This window comes from Melanostigma gelatinosum, assembly GCF_949748355.1.
Source record: "Melanostigma gelatinosum genome assembly, chromosome: 16".
Taxonomy (NCBI): domain Eukaryota; kingdom Metazoa; phylum Chordata; class Actinopteri; order Perciformes; family Zoarcidae; genus Melanostigma; species Melanostigma gelatinosum.
In genome coordinates, this window is record NC_136649.1 from 22704245 (window position 1) to 22724357 (window position 20113).

The 20113-nt window shown below is 40.8% G+C and overlaps 3 protein-coding genes across 20 annotated transcripts in view; 1 reads left to right on the forward strand and 2 right to left on the reverse strand.

Annotated features, from left to right (window-relative positions):
- mark3a (MAP/microtubule affinity-regulating kinase 3a) overlaps positions 1–3031 on the reverse strand; it is a 32931-nt gene extending 29900 nt beyond the window's left edge. For 17 of the 18 annotated variants that reach the window (XM_079286786.1, XM_079286793.1, XM_079286801.1 and 14 more), the window contains exon 1: positions 2425–3031. In XM_079286786.1, the coding sequence (XP_079142912.1) occupies positions 2425–2475 (51 nt within the window). In that variant the 5' untranslated portion in view covers positions 2476–3031. Of the gene's footprint in view, positions 1–540; positions 684–2424 lie in introns of those variants that run through there. The other variant, XM_079286795.1, reaches the window with a different exon arrangement.
- Positions 3032–4955: 1924 nt separating this feature from the next.
- On the reverse strand, positions 4956–11543 carry eif5 (eukaryotic translation initiation factor 5). Its single transcript, XM_079286199.1, has 11 exons — positions 11358–11543; positions 9825–10104; positions 9560–9641; positions 8733–8905; positions 8533–8644; positions 8319–8443; positions 7137–7298; positions 6872–7033; positions 6623–6787; positions 5924–6061; positions 4956–5361 (listed from the first exon to the last, which is right to left on the reverse strand). Exons 2-11 carry the CDS (start codon positions 9894–9896, stop codon positions 5263–5265), a joined length of 1290 nt encoding a protein of 429 aa, XP_079142325.1. The 5' UTR covers positions 9897–10104; positions 11358–11543; the 3' UTR covers positions 4956–5262.
- A 1098-nt stretch (positions 11544–12641) lies between these two features.
- On the forward strand, positions 12642–17751 carry vps29 (VPS29 retromer complex component). Its single transcript, XM_079287398.1, has 4 exons — positions 12642–12697; positions 15801–15992; positions 16685–16920; positions 17247–17751. The coding sequence occupies exons 1-4, from the start codon at positions 12695–12697 to the stop codon at positions 17362–17364; spliced, it is 549 nt and encodes a 182-aa protein (XP_079143524.1). The 5' UTR covers positions 12642–12694; the 3' UTR covers positions 17365–17751.
- The last annotated feature ends 2362 nt before the right edge of the window (positions 17752–20113 follow it).

A 20113-nucleotide genomic window follows, 5' to 3' on the forward strand; every position in this document is an offset into this window, starting at 1 on the left:
AGAGAGGAAACGAACATCAAGAGTTCAGACTTTTATACAAAGTCACAACAGAAGGAAGGAATCTCTACTTTATATTTCACTCCACAGGAACACAATCAAAACATACATAAAGTTATCACATAACTTATTCTGTGAGCTCTTCTGCCGATACTACAGCAGAAATAAGCAGATTACACAGAATATAAAGTCACAACATCACAATAAACTCTAAAATCCTTCATGTGAATTCCTTCACAGATACAACGAGATGAAATATGCCATGAACCTCAATGAGGTCACTCACACACACTAAGTCACTGAAAGAATATTTTAGGCCTCCTACAGTGATAGCAGGAGAGATAAAAATAGGATAAGGTCACTGTTGAATACCACAGAAGAAGAAGTAAAAGCCTGTGGGACACATTAAACTGTTCTTCCACTTCCAACATGTCATCTGCTAATCATACAAGGACACAGAAAATATGTTACGCTTCTGTGTTTTCTGGCTAACAAACTATTTCCTTTAACTTGAAGTCGCAGTAGAGTTTGTTGGTTACTCACAAGGCTGCGGTGTCTCCTGGCTGCCTGGGAGCCCGTCATGTTTCTACAGGACAGTGATGGGGCCCACAGAGACTCCCACTACAACCAGAACGTCCCAACTCAGAGCCCACATAACCACAGAGAGACGGGGGGCTCTACAGGAGGACATGCCGAAACCCGGAAACAGAGACAGTGTCCTTTCAGAGTAAAAGCACAGAGTCAGCTGCTTTCAGTGTTGGAAAGACACTGTAGTGGGACGTAACTAAGTACATCTGCTCCAGTGCTGCCTTTTACATACAATTATGAGGTACTTGTACTTTACTACAAGTATTTCCACTTGCACTCCATTCTGGAAGCCACGGTTGCCATCGTTACTCCATCACATGTATTTGATAACTTGAGTTACTTTGTAGTTTAACAATGTAAAACATAAATCAAATAAAAGTTAATTGATCATACATCAATGATTAACATGAGCTACTATGACAACCATGTTCTACACTGTTTTATCGATACTTTTACTGAAATAAAAGATCTGAATACTTCCTCCACACTGATACCACAATCAGAATATACTGCGCATAGATATATATATTTTATACACCACTTGTGACTATTTAACTTCTTCTGCTGATGCATGGACTTAACTTTTTACTCTGTAATCTACTGTGTGTGTACGTCGGCCACGTCTCCATCGTTAAAAGAGATTTGATCTCGGCGGGGTTTAACCGGTGAAATGAATAAAAACAAACAGATTTCTTCTGTTTCACTTGTTGCTTCTGCTGGTTTCCAGTGGTGTCTTTGTGAATAATGAAAGGTCTCAGTTGTCGACAGGGATCAATAAAATTGATCTTATTGATAAGTCTCGTCTCATGAGTCATGACATTACATGATCACACAGAACAGAGTATTTATATGTTTATAATCCACTAAATTCATGACAAACAGGAACACAAAATACTCAAAAAGATTAAGTTTGGATTACAGCACTCAGAGAAAGTACAAAGCAGTTATAGAAATAGTAGATTTAGTTTTTCTTGTTTTTCATTTAAATATCTTTAAGGTTTTTTTGACAATTTGTGAGAATTCCTTTTTTTTTTTTAAATGACTCCTTCAATTTTAGAAAACTATAAACCGACATTTTACACAATTGTCTGACACTTTAAGATGTTGAATGAATTAACCGATGATGAAAATATTTGTGCAGCCCTAATGATATTTATGCAAATAAGATTGACAGATTATGAAAATAGATTGTAGTAGCAACCTTTATATTTTTTTTGTCAGTAAAATAAATAATCTTAGGTCTTCAGCGTGGCATTTGGTATATACAATTCTATTTTTTTTTTAAATGTCACAGACTTATGAAGTGTTTAAAATGCTAGAGATGAGTTTAATTTTGAAAATCTTGACCGGAAACTACATTGTCGCTACCTTGACAACGGTCTTTCGGATGACAGAATGAGTTGGTCACGAGGAGGCGGGACCTGTGAGGTCTAACGAGGGAAGCTGAACGGTTGAAACCTTTTGAGTGACAGCTGGGGAGAGCCAATAAGCGAGCCCGGACAGAAACCACTGTTGCCTGCCAGAACCAGCAGGCAAAGTACTGTAGTTTAGTTCCTCGGTTGGGCCTAAATATCTAACGTTACATCATAGCTACATTTTTTAAAAAGGTATTACAAGAACATAATTTGAATGTAAATAAATCCCAATAAATTAGAGAACTTAAATTAAAGAGCTTGTTTGACGTAGAGGATATGCTTGTTTACAATTAAGGTAACAAAGTGTTTAACAATTAGCTACAATATACAAGTCCAAATTTTGCAACATAATCAGCACAATATCCACCTCATTTTAAAATTACATTTAACAGAAACACCCAATAAACAACCCGTTAATACTCACACTTTCAGTCACCTTCTCGTTGACCGTTGGCAGAGGAGTTTTTGTTGACATCTTTTTCTATTTGTCCTTAATCCCACCAGTCGACGTCTGATGTGCCCAAAAAATAAAAATGTCACACCTTCTTCAATCCGGTAACCGAAACAAAACCAGAGATTATTGCGTTGTGACAATTTTCAAAAGATCAACCCGGACGAGTTAGAGAGGAGCACCTGAACAGTTAGGGACCGAAATTAAAAAAAATAAATCCCTCACTGAGAACAACATTTAAAAAATAGCATAATAATCTTATGTTCACTTATTCACATGGCGCGTGCATACCGCTCGTGGGCCCCCGGTGTATAAAATCAAATCAGTGTCCGCCTGTCCTTTTTTTGTTTGAGTCAAGTGAAGCTAACTAAACTAGGCGCTGTCGGTCGACACTTCTACAAAAAAGAAGAAGAAGAAGAAGGGTTTTTCTTTTTTCTCCCCACAACTGTTTAAAAAGAAGCCATGGCGTCGAGTGTCAGCTGCCGATGTTTCCTGGAGGGATTCACGAGGTTTCGGTGGCTGAAATACTCGCCGTCGACTCGGATTTCTTCCATCTCCGACGACCCAAAGTGAAGCTGCTCTGTCTGTTTTAGGTGGGACCAAAATGGCTACTCAGCGGCTGGGCTGGATTAGGCTGCGTTCAGGGACCCGTGCCAGGCTCCGACGTCACAGCTTTATCATAAACAGACAAACAACCGTTATTTTCATTATCAACAGTGGTGGGATGGAACTAAGTACATTTATTCAAGTATTGTACAATTTTGAGTTAACTTTATTTGAGAATTTACATTTTATAATTTTACTCCACTACATTTATTTGAAATTACAGATTTAGATTATTAATTAAAAAACGAAATAGAATCAGCTAATACATTACATATATAATATATATATATAACACATCATATATATTATATATTATGTAATAATATATTATAATATAATAATATATTTTATATATTTGTATATATTATATATATTATATATGATATATATATATATATATATATAATTAAATATTAAGCTACAAGTAAAAGTCTTGAATTGAAAATGTTAATTAAGCAAAAGTACTCAATATGCACAATGAGTACTTTTAATGTGTTATTTTGTTTTACAATAGTATTACTATTACTAATGTAACATCTTAATGTTGTAGAAGTGGCGCCAATTGTAGAAGTACAATACTGTATAGTTTAGTGGTATAGTACTGTATCATATCATGTTTTTATGGGTAAAAAGTAACTTGAAGTGTCGAATAAATGTAGAGCAGTAAACAGTACAATACTTCCCTACTTGATAGATCACTTTAATGTTGCAGCTGGTGGAGCTACTGGTAATCAGTATCAGTTTAATCCATAATACGTCTTCATTTATTAGTTAAATGTTTAATATTGTATTGATGATCTTAATCTGCAAAGTATTTAAGATGTCAAATACACGTTGTAGTCTAGCAAACAGTACAATATTTCCCTCTGAAATGTAATGAATAGTATAAAGTAGAATGGAAATACTCAAGTACAAGTACTTCAAAATTGTACTAAAGTATTGTAATTGTAGTAAATCTACTTCGTTATATTCCACCACGATCATCAATTAATATTCTATCAATGAATATTTAATGATAATATACAAGTCAATTACAATGTCGAAGTACTCAATTGTGTTTAATGGTAATGACCTATGTTTCCGACAGCACTTGAACGCAGCATGAGTGAGTCCAGCTGAACGGTTGGAGGAAGTGAGGAAACCGGCTGAAAGCTCCGGTCTCATTGGAGCAGAAAGTACCGAGGAGCGTCATCATCCGGGAGGAAACGTCTCCGAGGGGATTTATTTATTTGTCTAGCTTCACACCAAAATAGTTTGCCACAAATTCAGTTATTAAAACGGGAGGAAACGCAGAATAACCAGACAATTCAACTTAAAAATAGTTTTAAAATGTGATTTAAGATTTAGAGCCTATATTATAGATTCAATCCTACAAAAAGGATTTAAGTCCATATTCATACAAATTACTCAGAATTCTTCCTAAAATCCCAATTTTCACTAGTCACATTTCAGTGCAAATGAATCATCTCCTGATGGCTACATTTGTTCAGTTTTGCCACAATAAATGAAATATTCACCATTTCTATCATTCATATCAAATATAATGTACTTTAAAATCTAAATTATTGAGCTGCACTATAAATAAGGTAAACTAAAAAGGTCAACATGAAGATAATATCTAATGTTAATTCCATTAACGGAGACATGTTTCCGGTTTAAGTGAAACATATTTATAAGCCGTCAATTTCTACATATTTGGAGTACGGCTGCAGTTGGTTTATATAATATATATTTTCTATTAAACTACCTTATTCGACAGTCAAACTCAACAAATATTTTGCGTGTTTTCACTGAACTACAGACTTGTGGCATTTTTGGCTTTCAAATGACTAAAATAAAATATGAAAACAGTTGCTACTCAATGTTCCATGATTCTACACAATAAAAACAGAGTGTAGTGGATAGCAAAACATTCACTCTTTATTTATTTATTGACTGGAAAAATACAGGGACCAAAAAAAAACAAACATGTGCAGTCAAAATGATCCCCAAACACCCATGATTAAAATCCCCAAAGCGACTTAATTTCATCAACAGAATACATCTCAAAATTACAGAGTTAATGTGCAGCAAGTAAAGCGCCATGTTAAGTCATGCCACAAAGCAGGGGGGGGGGGGGGGGGGGGGGGGGGGGGGGAAGAAGAGGCCAGCCAGGTAGGTGTTACAGGTGCAGAGCATCCAGAGTCGAAGAATCATCAAAGACGCTCAGATCGCATCGATGTCAATGTCGTCCTCTTCTTTTTGAGGCGTGTCCGGTTTCACAGTCTCAACTTTGAGCTCGCGGGCAGAGGGCGAGTACACCACCTGAGGACAAAGAGCAGGGTTTAATGTTTACATCAGACCACCTGAGGACAAAGAGCAGGGTTTAATGTTTACATCAGACCACCTGAGGACAAAGAGCAGGCTTTAATGTTTACATCAGACCACCTGAGGACAAAGAGCAGGGTTTAATGTTCACATCAGACCACCTGAGGACAAAGAGCAGGGTTTAATGTTCACATCAGACCACCTGAGGACAAACAGCAGGGTTTAATGTTCACAACAGACCACCTGAGGACAAAGAACAGGGTTTAATATTTACATCAGACCACCTGAGGACAAAGAGCGGGGTTTAATGTTTACAACAGACTACAGTAGACCACCTGAGGACAAAGAGCAGGGTTTAATGTTCACACAGACTACAGTAGACCACCTGAGGACAAAGAGCAGGGTTTATAATTCACAACAGACCACCTGAGGACAAAGAGCAGGGTTTAATGCTCCCAGACTACAGTAGACTACCTGAGGACAAAGAGCAGGGTTTAATGTTCACATCATTTTGATTTGAAGCAGGATAAAACACCAGGGATGTCCGTTTGTCAGTTACCTCCACGTTCTCGTCCTCTTCCTCCACCTCCTCGCTGCCTCCACTCTCCTCCTCTGCCTCCTTCAGCCACTTCACAAACGGAGCCGCCTTAGCGTGGATCTCTTTGGCGAGTTCCTTGGAGACGTACTTCTTAGAAACCTGGAGGAGAACATCGTCAAAAACAATGAGAATTAATTCATGATAATCTCAACTAATCCACATTATAGACCATTTAATCTGCTGCCTTCTATCAACAGCTCTACTACTTCATTACATTGAATTATAACACAAGCAGAGTTTTAAATTTAAGTCTCGTTTCAAATTCAATTCATAGAAAATGTCAAAGCACACAGGAGAAGGTGTCGGGACTGATTCAGATTATATTGTAAGATTGTTTTGATATTTTCTCCGCGCGCGTTTGATATAAATATGGATTTCATATTAAAATATGTCGGACTGATGTAATAAAAGTGGCCATGTGCATGTTTAAGTAACATAAGTGTAAAAACAGATAATCACTTAATTCTAATGTAAGACTAAAGACAATATTTAACTGATCAGTTTACAATGGTACATGTTGATCTTTATTATTACTGCTACATATTTAATTACGTTTTTATGATTTCTGGCCAAATAATCTCCATGTTCAGCATGTCATCCACTATTTTTCTTTGACTTGTGTCCATATAATATTTGATGACTGTGCGATATCTGACCCACCTTCTCTGCCCAGGCGAATATGACGTCTTCATCCAGCAGGTCTGCGTCGTAGAACTCTTTGAGGATGATGGGAACTCGAGCCAACAGCTGGACCTGATGCAGCTTCACCACACACTCAAAGCCTCCCAACAGATACTTCTGGGCCTTCTTGTTGTTGTGGCAGAACTGAGGACAAAAGAATGAACAATCGGTCAAAAGACACCCGAGATTTGAAGTTGATGAACGTTCAGTTTTAATGATTCAACTGACCCGCAGGAAGTGGCGTTTGTACTTCTTGACCTGGTCTCGGATGTTCTCGTTAAAGAGCAGCTCGCTGAGGATGAGGGGGCCCATGGCCTTCACATCCAGACGCTCCGCCTCCGCCAAGATCTCCTTATCGGCTCCGTCGATGGTCCCGCTCTCCTTCTTGTGCTGCAGACGGAAACAGTAGAGTTAAAGGAGTGGACACCAGATTTAAAAGGGTTCCGGTCATGTCTCCATCATTAGGAAGGAAGCAAAGGAAGAGCAGTCTTACTTTCACAAAGTTGTAAAACAGGTTGACCCTCTCCTCCAGAGGTTTCTCCAGGTCCTCGCTGAGCGTGAGGTTCTTGGCGTGGGCGCTGATCTCCTCCATTCGTCTCCTCTGCGCCTCCTCCGTAGTCTCCTCTGCCCAGTCCTCATCATCGTCATCTCCGTCCTGACGACACGAGAGGTCAGACAAAATGATTTCGTGCTTTAGACGTCAGTGTAGACGGCGCCTCAGACTCAAACAAATCCTTGTTTAACGCTTTGGACAAGTTACAACCGTTCACATTTAAAATGTTCAAAACACAAGCATATAAAATATGACGATTGGTCAAAAGAATAAGTAGAGATAGGGTTGTACCTGAATCTGGCTCATTTAGTTTTTCATAAATCAGATAACGATACGACTATTTGTTCCGTTAGTTGATCAAACTTAATCACCACGCAGACTAAATAAGGATAAAAGCCGCACTGGACTGTGTGATAGGACGTATCTTTGTTGGTCTCTGTTTAGACAGTAAACACAGTCAGCTGCTCAGGAGGCCGTTGACCTCGGCAACCGCAAACAGTTTCTTAAAGTTCTAACAGAAAGTAGATAACAGCTGTGTGTCTACTGCTGATAAGCTGCTCACAAACCCTCCCACCAGCAGACAGACACTAGAAACCCACCGGCAGACACACACTAGAAACCCACCGGCAGACACACACTAGAAACCCACCGGCAGACACACACTAGAAACCCACCGGCAGACACACACTAGAAACCCACCGGCAGACACACACTAGAAACCCACCGGCAGACACACACTAGAAACCCACCGGCAGACACACACTAGAAACCCACCGGCAGACACACACTAGAAACCCACCGGCAGACACACACTAGAAACCCACCGGCAGACACACACTAGAAACCCACCAGCAGACACTAGAAACCCACCAGCAGACACTAGAAACCCACCAGCAGACACTAGAAACCCACCAGCAGACACTAGAAACCCACCAGCAGACACTAGAAACCCACCAGCAGACACTAGAAACCCACCAGCAGACACTAGAAACCCACCAGCAGACACTAGAAACCCACCAGCAGACACTAGAAACACACCAGCAGACACTAGAAACCCACCAGCAGACACTAGAAACCCACCAGCAGACACTAGAAACCCACCAGCAGACACTAGAAACCCACCACAGCTTTGGGAGCGTCAAAGTTCTCTTGGCTTCCAGCCTCTCCGGGGCCGTTCTCCTTGTCCTTCTTGCGGTTCTTCTTCTCCTTCTCTTTCTTTACAGATGCGGATCCACCTTCGGTGCTCTCTGTTAGTGGAGAAGCAAAATAGTTATTATCAAAAAGTCTCATCAAGTTCAACTCTGCTGGTAACCAGAAGTAAAGAGCGAAACCTCACCGGGTGGGTTTTTGAGGATGAACGTGCAGAGTTTGTGTCTGGTGTCGAGCATGCCGCGGTATCCACAGGCCTTACAGGAATTGCCAATGGTTTGTTTCTTGGGATTGATATGCTGCAAGAAAGCCAAATAAAATCAGATTAGATCTTTAAATACAATAGTGTTAAAGCTACACAGTCAAGTCTCGCGGTGGAATATTTACCAGATCAGTTTCAGGGTTGTCACACTCGGGACACAGCACAAATTTCCTGACGAACCCATCAAGCATGTCCTGCAGCTTGTTCGCCTCGTGGGATCCGTTGACGATGTAACGGTCGTTTTTGCTATCAAACTGGGTCTGAGCGCCGAGTTCACAACCAAAAAACTTGGTCGGGTCTGTGGAGAAGACGTGATGTCAGAGGTCACAATGTTCAAAATAAAGTTTGTTTTTAAACTGCTGAATAATTGTGTATTTTTATTTATTATTGTAACTGAGTAGAGTCATGAAAAAAGCAGTTCAATTTCAAAGTTTGTATAAGGAATTTATTAATTTAACTTTCTTATTGATTCATTTAATTTATTTCGGACATTTCCTGTTCCTTACAACTTCAGTATTGACTCCGCTAACTTTACTGTATTCATTTTTTAATCCCAAGATTAAAAAGATAAATCTTACATTTCTAAACATTAACCTTTTATCAACATCCTGCCTCTATAAAGGCCCAAAACTAGTGGGGGAGACGAGCAGTAGAACTTTGTTCTGTAGCCTCGTTAGTTTGTTATGGGGAACTTGTTCAGTTTGATTAAAGTTATTTAAACTAATGCCCACACCTCGTTCGGTCAAAAAAGTAAATTCAGAAGTGATAAAAAGGATTGAGAAATATAAGTCAAGCTCCAAAACAAACGCAGCAGGAAAAGGAGTTAAACGGCAGCTTTAAATTTCTAAATAAATTCTGGTGCTTGGTTTACTCTCTGGGTACAAATGGACTTTTCCTTGTTTTAACACCAGGAACAAGGAAGGAACAGAAGACGTGGTGCTTTACTACATACATGTTGGAGGCCTGTTCAGCGCCTTTGCAACATCAACCATGTTGACAATGACCGTCTTGATTCCATTCCCTTTGCCTTCAACCTGGATGAGAAACAGACGCCATCAGCAACCAGAATAATGATAAAACATCATTCCTTCTCCAAGAATTTCATAAAAGTCATCTCAGGCCACTCCACGTTGGATTTGAGTCCACACAATGAAGACCATATTATCTCCATTTCTGTAATAACATTTTAATTATTTATAACTTATGTACAAACCTACCTTGGCAATCAGACGGGGCATCTTGTAGCGATAGAACTGGTCCAACACGCTGCGGTTGACATTGACAGACATTTTGGCTGGGTGTCAGCACTATCGGTAAGATAAAAGGATCTTGGTTGGGGATTTTTCGGGATCTTCTGTCTGGAAAAGAGGGGATGACATAAACGACTGCAAGCGCGCTCTGTCTCTGACATGAAAAACGCTGTGCCGCTGTGGCCGCAGGCTCCTTGCTTGAAGGCTAGATTTCCACCACACAGGTTCCAACGGCTGCGCAACAGCTCTGAAAGAAGAGACAAAAATCGAATTAATATTTAATAAACAAAATAAATAACTTCATATGTGTGTTGTAGACATCTTGACTGAATAGACTTGTTTTAATGGTCAGATTTTATTTCATTGAAACATTTGGCTGCTGGTTCAACAATGTAAAGCACTTTGTGAATAGAGTGCTGTTTAAATGCACTTTACTAGTTGTATTCAATATTTCAGTATTAGTTCAATGTAAATATTTAATGGATGATTCATTTTGTATGATGCAAACCAAATATTTTGGGTTTTAGTCTAAATAAGTAATTTAAAAATGTAAATTAAGGCTCTGGAAACTTGTGATAAAGAGTCTTTTATGTTATCAGACAGTAAACAATTACAACCCTGACTGAACAATTGTATTCTGTGATCTATGGTAGCTCACAGTCCATATAGCACAACAGGAGTCCTCTGGTGCAGGGGATCATTCTGGAGTGACTGACACTCTTTATCCAGACCAGACTGACACACGTATGTCAGTCCATAGAGAACCAGAGACTCTGAGACAGCTGGGGGGACATTACAGAGTCCCTTATATAAATAAGGCTTTGACCATTAATACCTGCAATGACAGATAGACTACACATATGAAAAGCCTTCCGCACCTCAGAAAATACTGCTGTCAAAATAAAATCTGGCAAATATCCATGTGATCAAACAGTGAGCAGGGCGTGACAGTTTAGCCCAAAGAGAAATTAAACCCCCGGCACTAAACTGGATGCTTTTGTGGCCATATAGGTACACAAATGTTTGAGTGAAAGCCTTTTGTCTTACATAAGGGCCTCTGGCTTTAGTCACATAGGGCCTTCTCTTGTTATTAAGTCAAAAACAGGAGGCCTAGCAGCTGGAAAACAACTCCCCTCCCTCTGCCAACGGCTTTAACACCAGCTAGCCTGTAGTTTCCTGAGCCATGTCGGGCTGATCCCACATTAAAATGACTCACAACCGGTGTGACAGAGACAGTTGATGTCCGGAGCCGATGTGTTTCAAGAAGGGCAAAGGTTCGAGGCTATTTCAGACGGAAGCTAACTTAGCTTAGCTGCTTGGTGCAGAGTGCGTCATAGATAGTCACTGCACACGAGTAAGGGGGACTGGGAGACGCCATTTTAATACAGTGGATACAGAAAACACGTAATATTGCACAATCATAAAGGCAGAAACATATATATATAAATCACATATCTCGTCAGACCTTTAAAAACGGGACAAATCTTGTTTTAAACTTACCGTTTTCGCGAAACAAAGACATAAACACAACGCTGATCGTCCAAGAGCCGCAGTGAACGGTGGTCGATGACTGGTGCTGTTGTTGTATTGATTGGGTTCCTAATGAAGATGCGCAGTTCAACACCCGAAAGCGGCCAAAAAGGTGCAGGCGCCAGACTCAGAGAGGCAGGGGGGGGGGGGGGTATCTGGAACGTCCTCGTGGTTTAGAGGAACCTTTTTGGGAGAAAGAGGCGTATTGTTAGCCCCACACACACACACTCACTGCGGACTAGAAAAACGCTAACATCATCAAGGTGTCGTCGAACATTTAGTTGGGTAATAGCTCAACAGCCACGTGGTTACCGCGCGACTATTGTAAAGAACGAAGAGAACAAAAGTCAGGACGATTCTCAAAGATTCCGTTATGTCACGTGGTAACGTGACGTTAACAGCTAACGATGTCCAGCTAACGTGTATTACACGCATGTATATATAAATATACACACACACTTCATGAAGGTATAGTTATCCTCAAGGTGATACGATGACACCCTGCGTCTGAATACAGCTTCGTCATTCGTCCGTTATGTAACGTTAGTTATGTAAACGGGCGCTCACAGCGTTAGAGCTCCAGGAAATAGCCGGAGCCAATTTACTGACGTCCTACGGCTAACGTTAACTTAACGCTGACGACGCGGGTTTGGGTGAAGATAATACCTGGCCGACACACCTTCAGCGCTGGTTTAGCTAGCTACATTATCGCCGTGAAATTACGATTGTCGACGTGAAATCCACGCGCCAGAATAAAATGTGATGAAATTATTTCACATCTTACCTCTCGAATGTTCTGCGAACCACTGCTACTCCCGTCGCTTTTACTGACGCACGTCAAGGTAACACACGTTACCTACTTCCGGGTCGTAGCATTCATTTCAAATTAAAAGTGCTGCTTTCGTCGCACTTATTTATGCGGTAAAAAAGTACAATACCTACCTCTGAGATGTAGTGGAGTAAAAAGTACAATATCTACCTCTGAGATGTAGTACAGTAAAAAGTACAATATATACTTCTGAGATGTAGTCCGGTAAAAAGTACAATATATACCTCTGAGATTTAGTACATAAAAAATATATAAATAATATTTAGCTCTTTCAGATTACAATTATTTATGGACCCCCATCCCCATTTGCATTACCTGCAATGTCACCTGTTTTATTTTGAAAGGACAAAAAGGAAGTATTATATCTACTTTGACGCATCCGCTGTCATTCTCTTCTCTGATTGGCTGACTGTCTTGACGCTGTACGTGCCTAGGCGCTTCCTCAACTTGACGTTAGCAAGAAACGGCTAAATAGAAGATGGTGAGTATGGAAAATGGTGCGAAAGGCCACAATTTCCCTACATTTACAGCTCGCATTTCGAGCACCTTTCTCGCTCAGTTTTTTCCACGAATGGCTGTCGACGTATGGAGGGTGACATCATGGTTTTAAGCGCGTCAAAATTGCAGTTTTTGGGGTGGGTAAGCTTCATTCCGAGATAGATCAGCGATCACGTGACAGCTGAGCAGTTTAGACCCACAACATATTCAGCACAACAAAGCTGCAAAAGCACCTTTAAAGTCACTCTTTTCATTCGCTCGGTGGTCTTTGAAGCTTGTCACGTGTGCTCGTCCACCATGCTTGTTGTCTGTTTAATTGATATCACGACATTTTTCACTTTTTCTTGTATGCTATAGCTGGGCTAACATGCTAACAGCTAACTTTATCAAATGAGGCACTTTCATGTGCAGAAATAATGTTAATCACTCAGTTATTAAGATAGCCAGACAGACAGATAGATACTTTATTAATCCCACAAGGGGACATCTTTTTGCTACAGCACCAATTATGGTACAGGTAAATACAATAACAGAGTAAAACTATTAAATATCAAATGCACAATATGTACAATGAAATAGAATAATATTCAATTAACTAACTAAACACTACTGCAAAGATTTAACCAAACAACAGTTATAGCAGTTAACCTGAAGTGTACCTGAATAGGTCAGCCAACAGTTTTTACATAAGTGTTAAAACTCAGTGGCGGGCCGTGCATTTTATACCTGGGCCTTCGCTGCTGTCCTGCAGCTGATACACAGCTACGGTTATTATTTGTTTCGTGTCAAAATGAAGCCAACACCTATAGATAGAGTGCGTCTCCTCTCTGCTCTGACTGCTGCGCCTGTGTGTGCTTTGGGGCGGCGGAGGGGCTCACGGCAGCTCCCGCTGCTCGTTCACGACACTAGTGCAGAACATACGTGCTTTAATTAATGAGTCAAAACACCAGAGAAGTCTCCAAGAACACCAGAACAATTATTATTAAAGTATACTGTAAAAGTATTGTTATTGCAGTGAAATGTTCCCTGTCAGTGTTTCACTGTTATACATTATGTTTCTGGATTAATATCACTGCTGCATTAATGTGTATGTTACATGTTAACTCTTCTACATCATGTTGTCTAGTTTAATCTACATTAATGCATCTTAATCTATAAAATCATCACATGTTTGTGTCTCTAAAAAGAAAAACAGCTGTTTTCAGCTTTGTGACAATGTGTTTCCAGCGTACACAGTTTATTTAGCTGAGGAAGAAGAAGAAGGATTTTATCAACACACAAAGGAAACACTTCATCCTTCAGTTTATCACAAACATTCAGCATCAACACATCTGGAGATACGAGCTTTTACCTGGACAGGAAGTAAAAGCGGTCAGACAAATGTAGTAAAAAGTACAATATCTACCTCTGAGATGTAGTGAAGGAGAAGTATAAAGTAGCATGAATATAAATACTTAAGTACAGTACAAGAACCTCAAACGTGTACTTGAGCACAGTACTTGTGTACATGTACTTGGTTACATTCAGTGATTGTAACTAGTTCCCAGTCAGCACTGTGATTTGCTTCCTCGCATGATTTTCTCACTCAGTCCGGTGAAAACGTTTGTGCTTTATCATCATCACTAACATCAACCTTTACCAATCGACTCAACACATTGTTGTTTTCACTTTTTATTTTTTGGAATGATTAATATCTGTCTGCTTAATCCATTCACTTTTTAATTTCTAATTTCAGTTTTCCCCTCTTGTCCCACCTCTTTGTCTTTTGTTCTTTTCTTTGGTTGATCATGCCCTGGTGTTGTTCTCTCCGTGCACATCCTGTCTCCCCCCCACACACACACACATTGCCGGTCTCCAATCAACCAGGCTGGTCACCGGGTAAGTTCCGCCCCGCTCTGTGTTGGATCCCTGTTTTTCTGCTCGCTCTCCTGAGCCGCCTCACTAACATCTGGGTTTTGGGATCGCACAGCTGTGGAGGTTTCTGATGTTTCTGCTGCTAATTCAGCAAACTGCACCGGCAGACTGCGGCGCTTTAATGACACCCGCTGCTCTCTGCTATTCTCCTCAATAAGAAATACTCACTTCCCCAAAAAGTCTAGAAATAAGACAGAGTAGGAAACCTGAAGCTCCCGTGTTAGACCTCAGAAAGCTGTGTAGAAAAGTGCTGTGACTCAGACGGGCTTCATGTTGTTGTCTCACAACGTTAAAACGATTCCTCCTTTGGGAGTCCTTTACCAGTGACTCATCTGTTCCAAAACAGGAAGTCATTGTGAATGGAGGCTTTCCACTTTCCACGGATGAGCTGGAGAAGTTTTAGTCATTGTTTTATGTGAAGAACAATCCGTAGTTCAATCAAATTCATTGTTTTGTTTTAGAGTAAAAGAACATTTGCTGCAGGAACTATACATCATAAGTCCCGCAGCTACAGTGTACAATTCAATATTTGAAGTGTTGGTTTTTCGGAACATGCAACCACGATTAACCTCCTCAGCACCTCTGCTCTCCAGTGGAGTATGAAGTGATTTATGGGTTTGATGTTCAGCGTGAACCCGTTTGTTTCTCATTGACTCCTTGTGTTGTGTGAGAACGCCGTTATCTCTCATGTCCTACATCTGTTATTGAGTGTCTGAAATCCTGCTGTGTTCTGGTTCAATCCATATTGTTCCACCATGGGCGGCTGTTTTTTTTTTGTTGATTATGTAACACGTAACTTTCCAGTTAGAATTCAGACACTTAATAAACTCAGCTTGTTACTCACGAGCACTGCTTATTCACAAGTTCGATCTTCTATGAATTCAACCTGTACATCCACCGGGCTGAATTCATCTGGACCGGTTGTTGTTCAGGTGCAATAACATTAAACTGAACAGTATTTTGCTGCTTTCACACAAGATGCAAGACAACTTGATGAGAAGCAACCGAGGAACACAGCTGTTCTGGTGGATCCCACAGAGCTCTGTCCTCGGCCCGCTTTCTTTTCTCAGTGTTCAGATGCTTCACCTCACAGCCTGAACTCTGCCTCCTCGGTGGGTGTCTAACCTCTCCGTGTGTGTGTGTGTGTGTGTGTGCGTGTGTGTTGCCTTCAGTTGGTCCTGGTGTTAGGTGACCTGCACATCCCCCACCGGTGCAACACCCTGCCAGCCAAGTTCAAGAAGCTGTTGGTCCCGGGGAAGATCCAGCACATCCTCTGCACAGGAAACCTCTGCACCAAGGAGAGCTATGACTACCTGAAGACGCTCGCCGGGGACGTCCACATCGTCCGAGGAGACTTCGACGAGGTCGGCGTGTGTTTGTAGACGCACAATGAAAAAGAACGTGTCAATCACACCACAAAATACAACTAGAAATAGACAGACCCGGCGTCTTTAATCACTTTAAACTTTAACGTTTTCATGCAAAAAAGCAGTTTTCAGCCTCTCAAATATGGAGGTTTCCTGCTTTCTTCTGTTTTATAACTGATGATCTTTGAGTTTTGGGCAGACATTTAAAGACATAACCCTGGACATTTTATAGACCAATTCATCTAGAAAATACTCATCAGATGAGTTGATGATAAAAGTAATCATTAGAAATGTCCTAGAAATGAATTGGGCTGTCAGTGTGGTTGCAAAATTTGAGATTTTGTATGTTTAACAATGTGATGGGAGAATTTCATTGCTCTTCAAAGTCCATGAGCATTTTTATTTTAGAGAATTTTCAATAAGAGGTTTTTAAACGAAGGGTACAGATGATAAAAAAGACGTAATTTATGTGGCTTGATATTAAATTGCAAGAAGGAAATAAAAAGGCTCTCTTGCCGGTAATAAAGACCAACTACCGTGTAATTAAATGGTAATTGTTCCCTCCTCTATGATTGAGCTTTATCTTCCTTGTACATATCACAGTTTTCAGTGGGAGATCACGAAGAACAAGTGTATAAATACAAGAATTTTCAAATCCAAACACTTTGTTCCTTCTGGTTTCCTCTCAGAACCTGAACTACCCGGAGCAGAAGGTGGTGACGGTGGGCCAGTTTAAGATCGGCCTCATCCACGGCCACCAGGTGATCCCTTGGGGCGACATGGCCAGCCTGGCGCTGCTCCAGAGACAGCTGGACGTCGACATCCTCATCTCCGGACACACGCACAAGTTCGAGGCATTCGAGAACGAAAACAAGTTCTACATCAACCCGGGTTCAGCCACAGGAGCCTACAGCGCACTGGAAAGGTAGAGGAGGATGTGTATTTTATTTGAATGTAATATAATCATGTTTTGCCCACAAAGAGTAGTTTTTATGCTCTTTAAATCCAGCCTAGTATCCAGTCCCAGCAGAGAATATGAATACTTGCTCATAGCGTTGAAGAGTCACATTTATCAAACTCAACAGCGACATCTTTGGGTCTATTTTCTGTCAGATAAATAGATGTTCTGCAGACCTTTTTCACACTGATGATGTTCTCGGGTGTAACAGTAGAAACCAGCCCGACTGATCAGCAGCCTGTGCAGGAGGAAGAGCCTCGACCTTAAAGCACATCTGTCTTCTCTCCTTACAGCAACATCATCCCCTCTTTTGTATTAATGGACATCCAGGCGTCCACAGTGGTGACGTATGTTTATCAGCTGATCGGCGACGACGTCAAGGTGGAGAGAATCGAGTACAAGAAATCTTAGAGGAGGAGGAGGAGTTGGGTTAGCGTGTCTCAGTCTGTCGTTTCATTCCTTTTCCACCAGGGGGCAGCAGCTCTCCTGCAGTCACCACAATGTTAATGCTGTAACAAACTGTCTAACTCTAAAAGAAACATGTATTATATTGTTTATAAGTCATCAGCATTTGCTTGTATCCAAGCTGTCATTTGGTAACTGTAGAGAATGCAATAACGTCACATGCATTTGTTATCTAAAGGAACATTTGGTGCCGTTTTTCTTCTTTTTCTTGTTGTTTCGTCACTTCCGCCCCGCGTCGCGTCACGTCCTGTAACCAACAGGTCTCTAGATTCATGTAGTCGGCCTTTCTTTCATTTGATTTAGTTCCTACAATAAAGACCTTATTTCACTCCATCGGTTGTTTTGTCTTAAATAACTGATCGATCGATAGATACTGAGAGAAGGAGCAGCAAACCTGATGCTATTGGTTTAACTTAGTGGACAATACATTGACAAAAGTCCCCAAATGTTCTCCAAGTTCACCATTAATGTGAACCAAAACGATGTGGTCACCTGAACATTCCAAAACATCCCAAAAACATGAGCATGAATCAGCTGCTGTAACGTCCTCCGCTCTCTTTCCACCAGATGTTGAACTTTGCGTGACAGGGCCGTCCTCAAACGGTTATTAATAATATTAAAGATGGATACAATGATTCAAGCAATGGGATACTATTCAGTGGATATGAAACCTTGGTCAGTTGTCTGACAAGTAACTCATTTAAGTTAGAAAACTAAGTTCACAAAATAATTATAGCCTCACAATAATAAACATCAATGACCAAAGAATACGTTTGGTCAAAGGTTTCACATTCAGCAGCTAAATCAAAAATCACTGAGGTGCTGACACTTCATGAAAAAAACACACGACAGGAGACACATTGTAATAATTGATTCAAGTGTTAAATATTACAGCGCACATACATAAATATATCTATATATTCTTTTGGGTTCAATTGTGACTAAAAACGCCCCAAAACAGAACACCTGGCCCTCAATAACAACTGCTAAATGACTTCACTGTTACATTCCCATCAGACATGTTGGATAAAACATAAACACCATAAAGGAGCGGGTTTAAAGGCTGGAGGCCTGCCTCTCCAGAGGGAATCCACAGTTCCAGGTGAAGAATCATTGAGTGGAAATGAAAAATATTACGTTCATTAAAAAAAGCCTTTTTCAAAGCTTTGTCTGAGAAAACCCCACACAGCCATACAGCGTATAGGAACCATGGCTGCAGTCCATCGAGGGGTCTGAGATGAAAATAATAAAAATATAGATTATCAGATGAATAAAATCACCCTCCCTCTAAAAAGTGTCTGCTGCTGTTTGTTGTAGTTGATGTTGAAGGGCGCAATCAAAGACATGCATGTGGTTTACATGTTTCTCAAGTGAACGCTAACAACTTCAGACACTGACATGTGATCACGTTGCTCATCGTTCACCGACAACCGGAACTGAACACGTGATTTCCCGGAAACAAAGTCTTCAAAACGTTTCCTCTCGCTGCCACCGGGGGCGCCAAAGAGCAACGTTACCTGGTGAAGGAATAACAACAAAGCTGCAAACAGTTTCTGTCTGGAAAATCATATTAGAGCTTGCAATCGTTCAAATAGGGAAATGTAATGTCTGGTGGTACCTTACCTTTTCACTTTTCCTTCGGTCTTGTCATATTCTACCATCACGACTCGCTTTATTTATCTACTACAGTCATTTGTTCTTATCGTGTGATACATATTCATAAGTAGGTGTTTCCTCTTGTTATTCTTGTGCTTCCTCTCTTGTTTGATTTGATATTGTGTATTGATGTGGTACTTTTACATTGGTTATTCTCGATGACTCATCTCCTGATTGGAGATGTGACCGCTCTGTTGAACCTGGACTGCACCAGCCAGTGGTTGGGTGGCGTTTTGGCTCCACCCACCGCTGTTGAACTCAACCAGTGAGATTCAGTCTGCCTCTTCCTGCATCAAACACAAACATGACCACAATTGTGAAGTATTCACGTTTGTTGGAATCAAAGGGATTATCCAGCTCTGCTACACTGGATAATGGGTATTCCCCGTGCTCTCGGTGCTCTCGGTGCTCGAGAGGTGAGAGGTCATTTCCCTGATCATTTCTCATCGGCTTTCACTCCCACAGCGCTCGTCGTTCAGACACACCCATGCAAGCCTTTAAAGCTCGGCAATCTTCTATGGAAACAGTCTTTGTAATATGAACTGCAAACTATTTGAGCCACTCCCCTCTGGCAGGAGGCCGCAGTCTCTCAGGATGGAAACGTCACAAAGACATCTTCTTCCTCATCAACAGGGCCGGGACCCCGTCTGACATGGACTCTTCCTTTGACCATTTTGCACATATTTCTTACAGTATTTTATTATGTTTCTTGCTTTTTTTGTACTTTTATTCTGAATTAGATTTTCTCTTACTACGTTACGCACCAAAACACACACAAGACGAGTCCATGTACTGTCACTTACTTCATAAACTCATGCTGAACAAAATAGGCAACTGGAAATGTGAAAAACCAGTTTCACATTGAAATGCCCTCTGGTGACTTCACTTTCCATAACAAACTGGCGGGAAAAGAAAGAGCATACCTCCAAGCGAAGGTGTTTTCTATTTGCCAACCTCTTTCCCCTCATGACTCACACAATGGTGTGCTGTTTCTTATCTAAAAGCTACATTTCAAGTCACTATACAAAGAGCCTGTTCA

Coding starts and splice junctions, on each gene's coding strand:
- eif5 (XM_079286199.1), bottom strand. CDS start 9,896: ATGTCTGTCAATGTCAACCGCAGCGTGTTGGACCAGTTCTATCGCTAC. Junction 9,642..9,824: donor TGCCCCGTCTGATTGCCAAG/GTAGGTTTGTAC, acceptor TTTCTCATCCAG/GTTGAAGGCAAAGGGAATGG. Junction 8,645..8,732: donor ACAACCCTGAAACTGATCTG/GTAAATATTCCA, acceptor GCTTTCTTGCAG/CATATCAATCCCAAGAAACA.
- vps29 (XM_079287398.1), top strand. Junction 15,993..16,684: donor TCCGAGGAGACTTCGACGAG/GTCGGCGTGTGT, acceptor GTTTCCTCTCAG/AACCTGAACTACCCGGAGCA. Junction 16,921..17,246: donor GCCTACAGCGCACTGGAAAG/GTAGAGGAGGAT, acceptor CTCTCCTTACAG/CAACATCATCCCCTCTTTTG.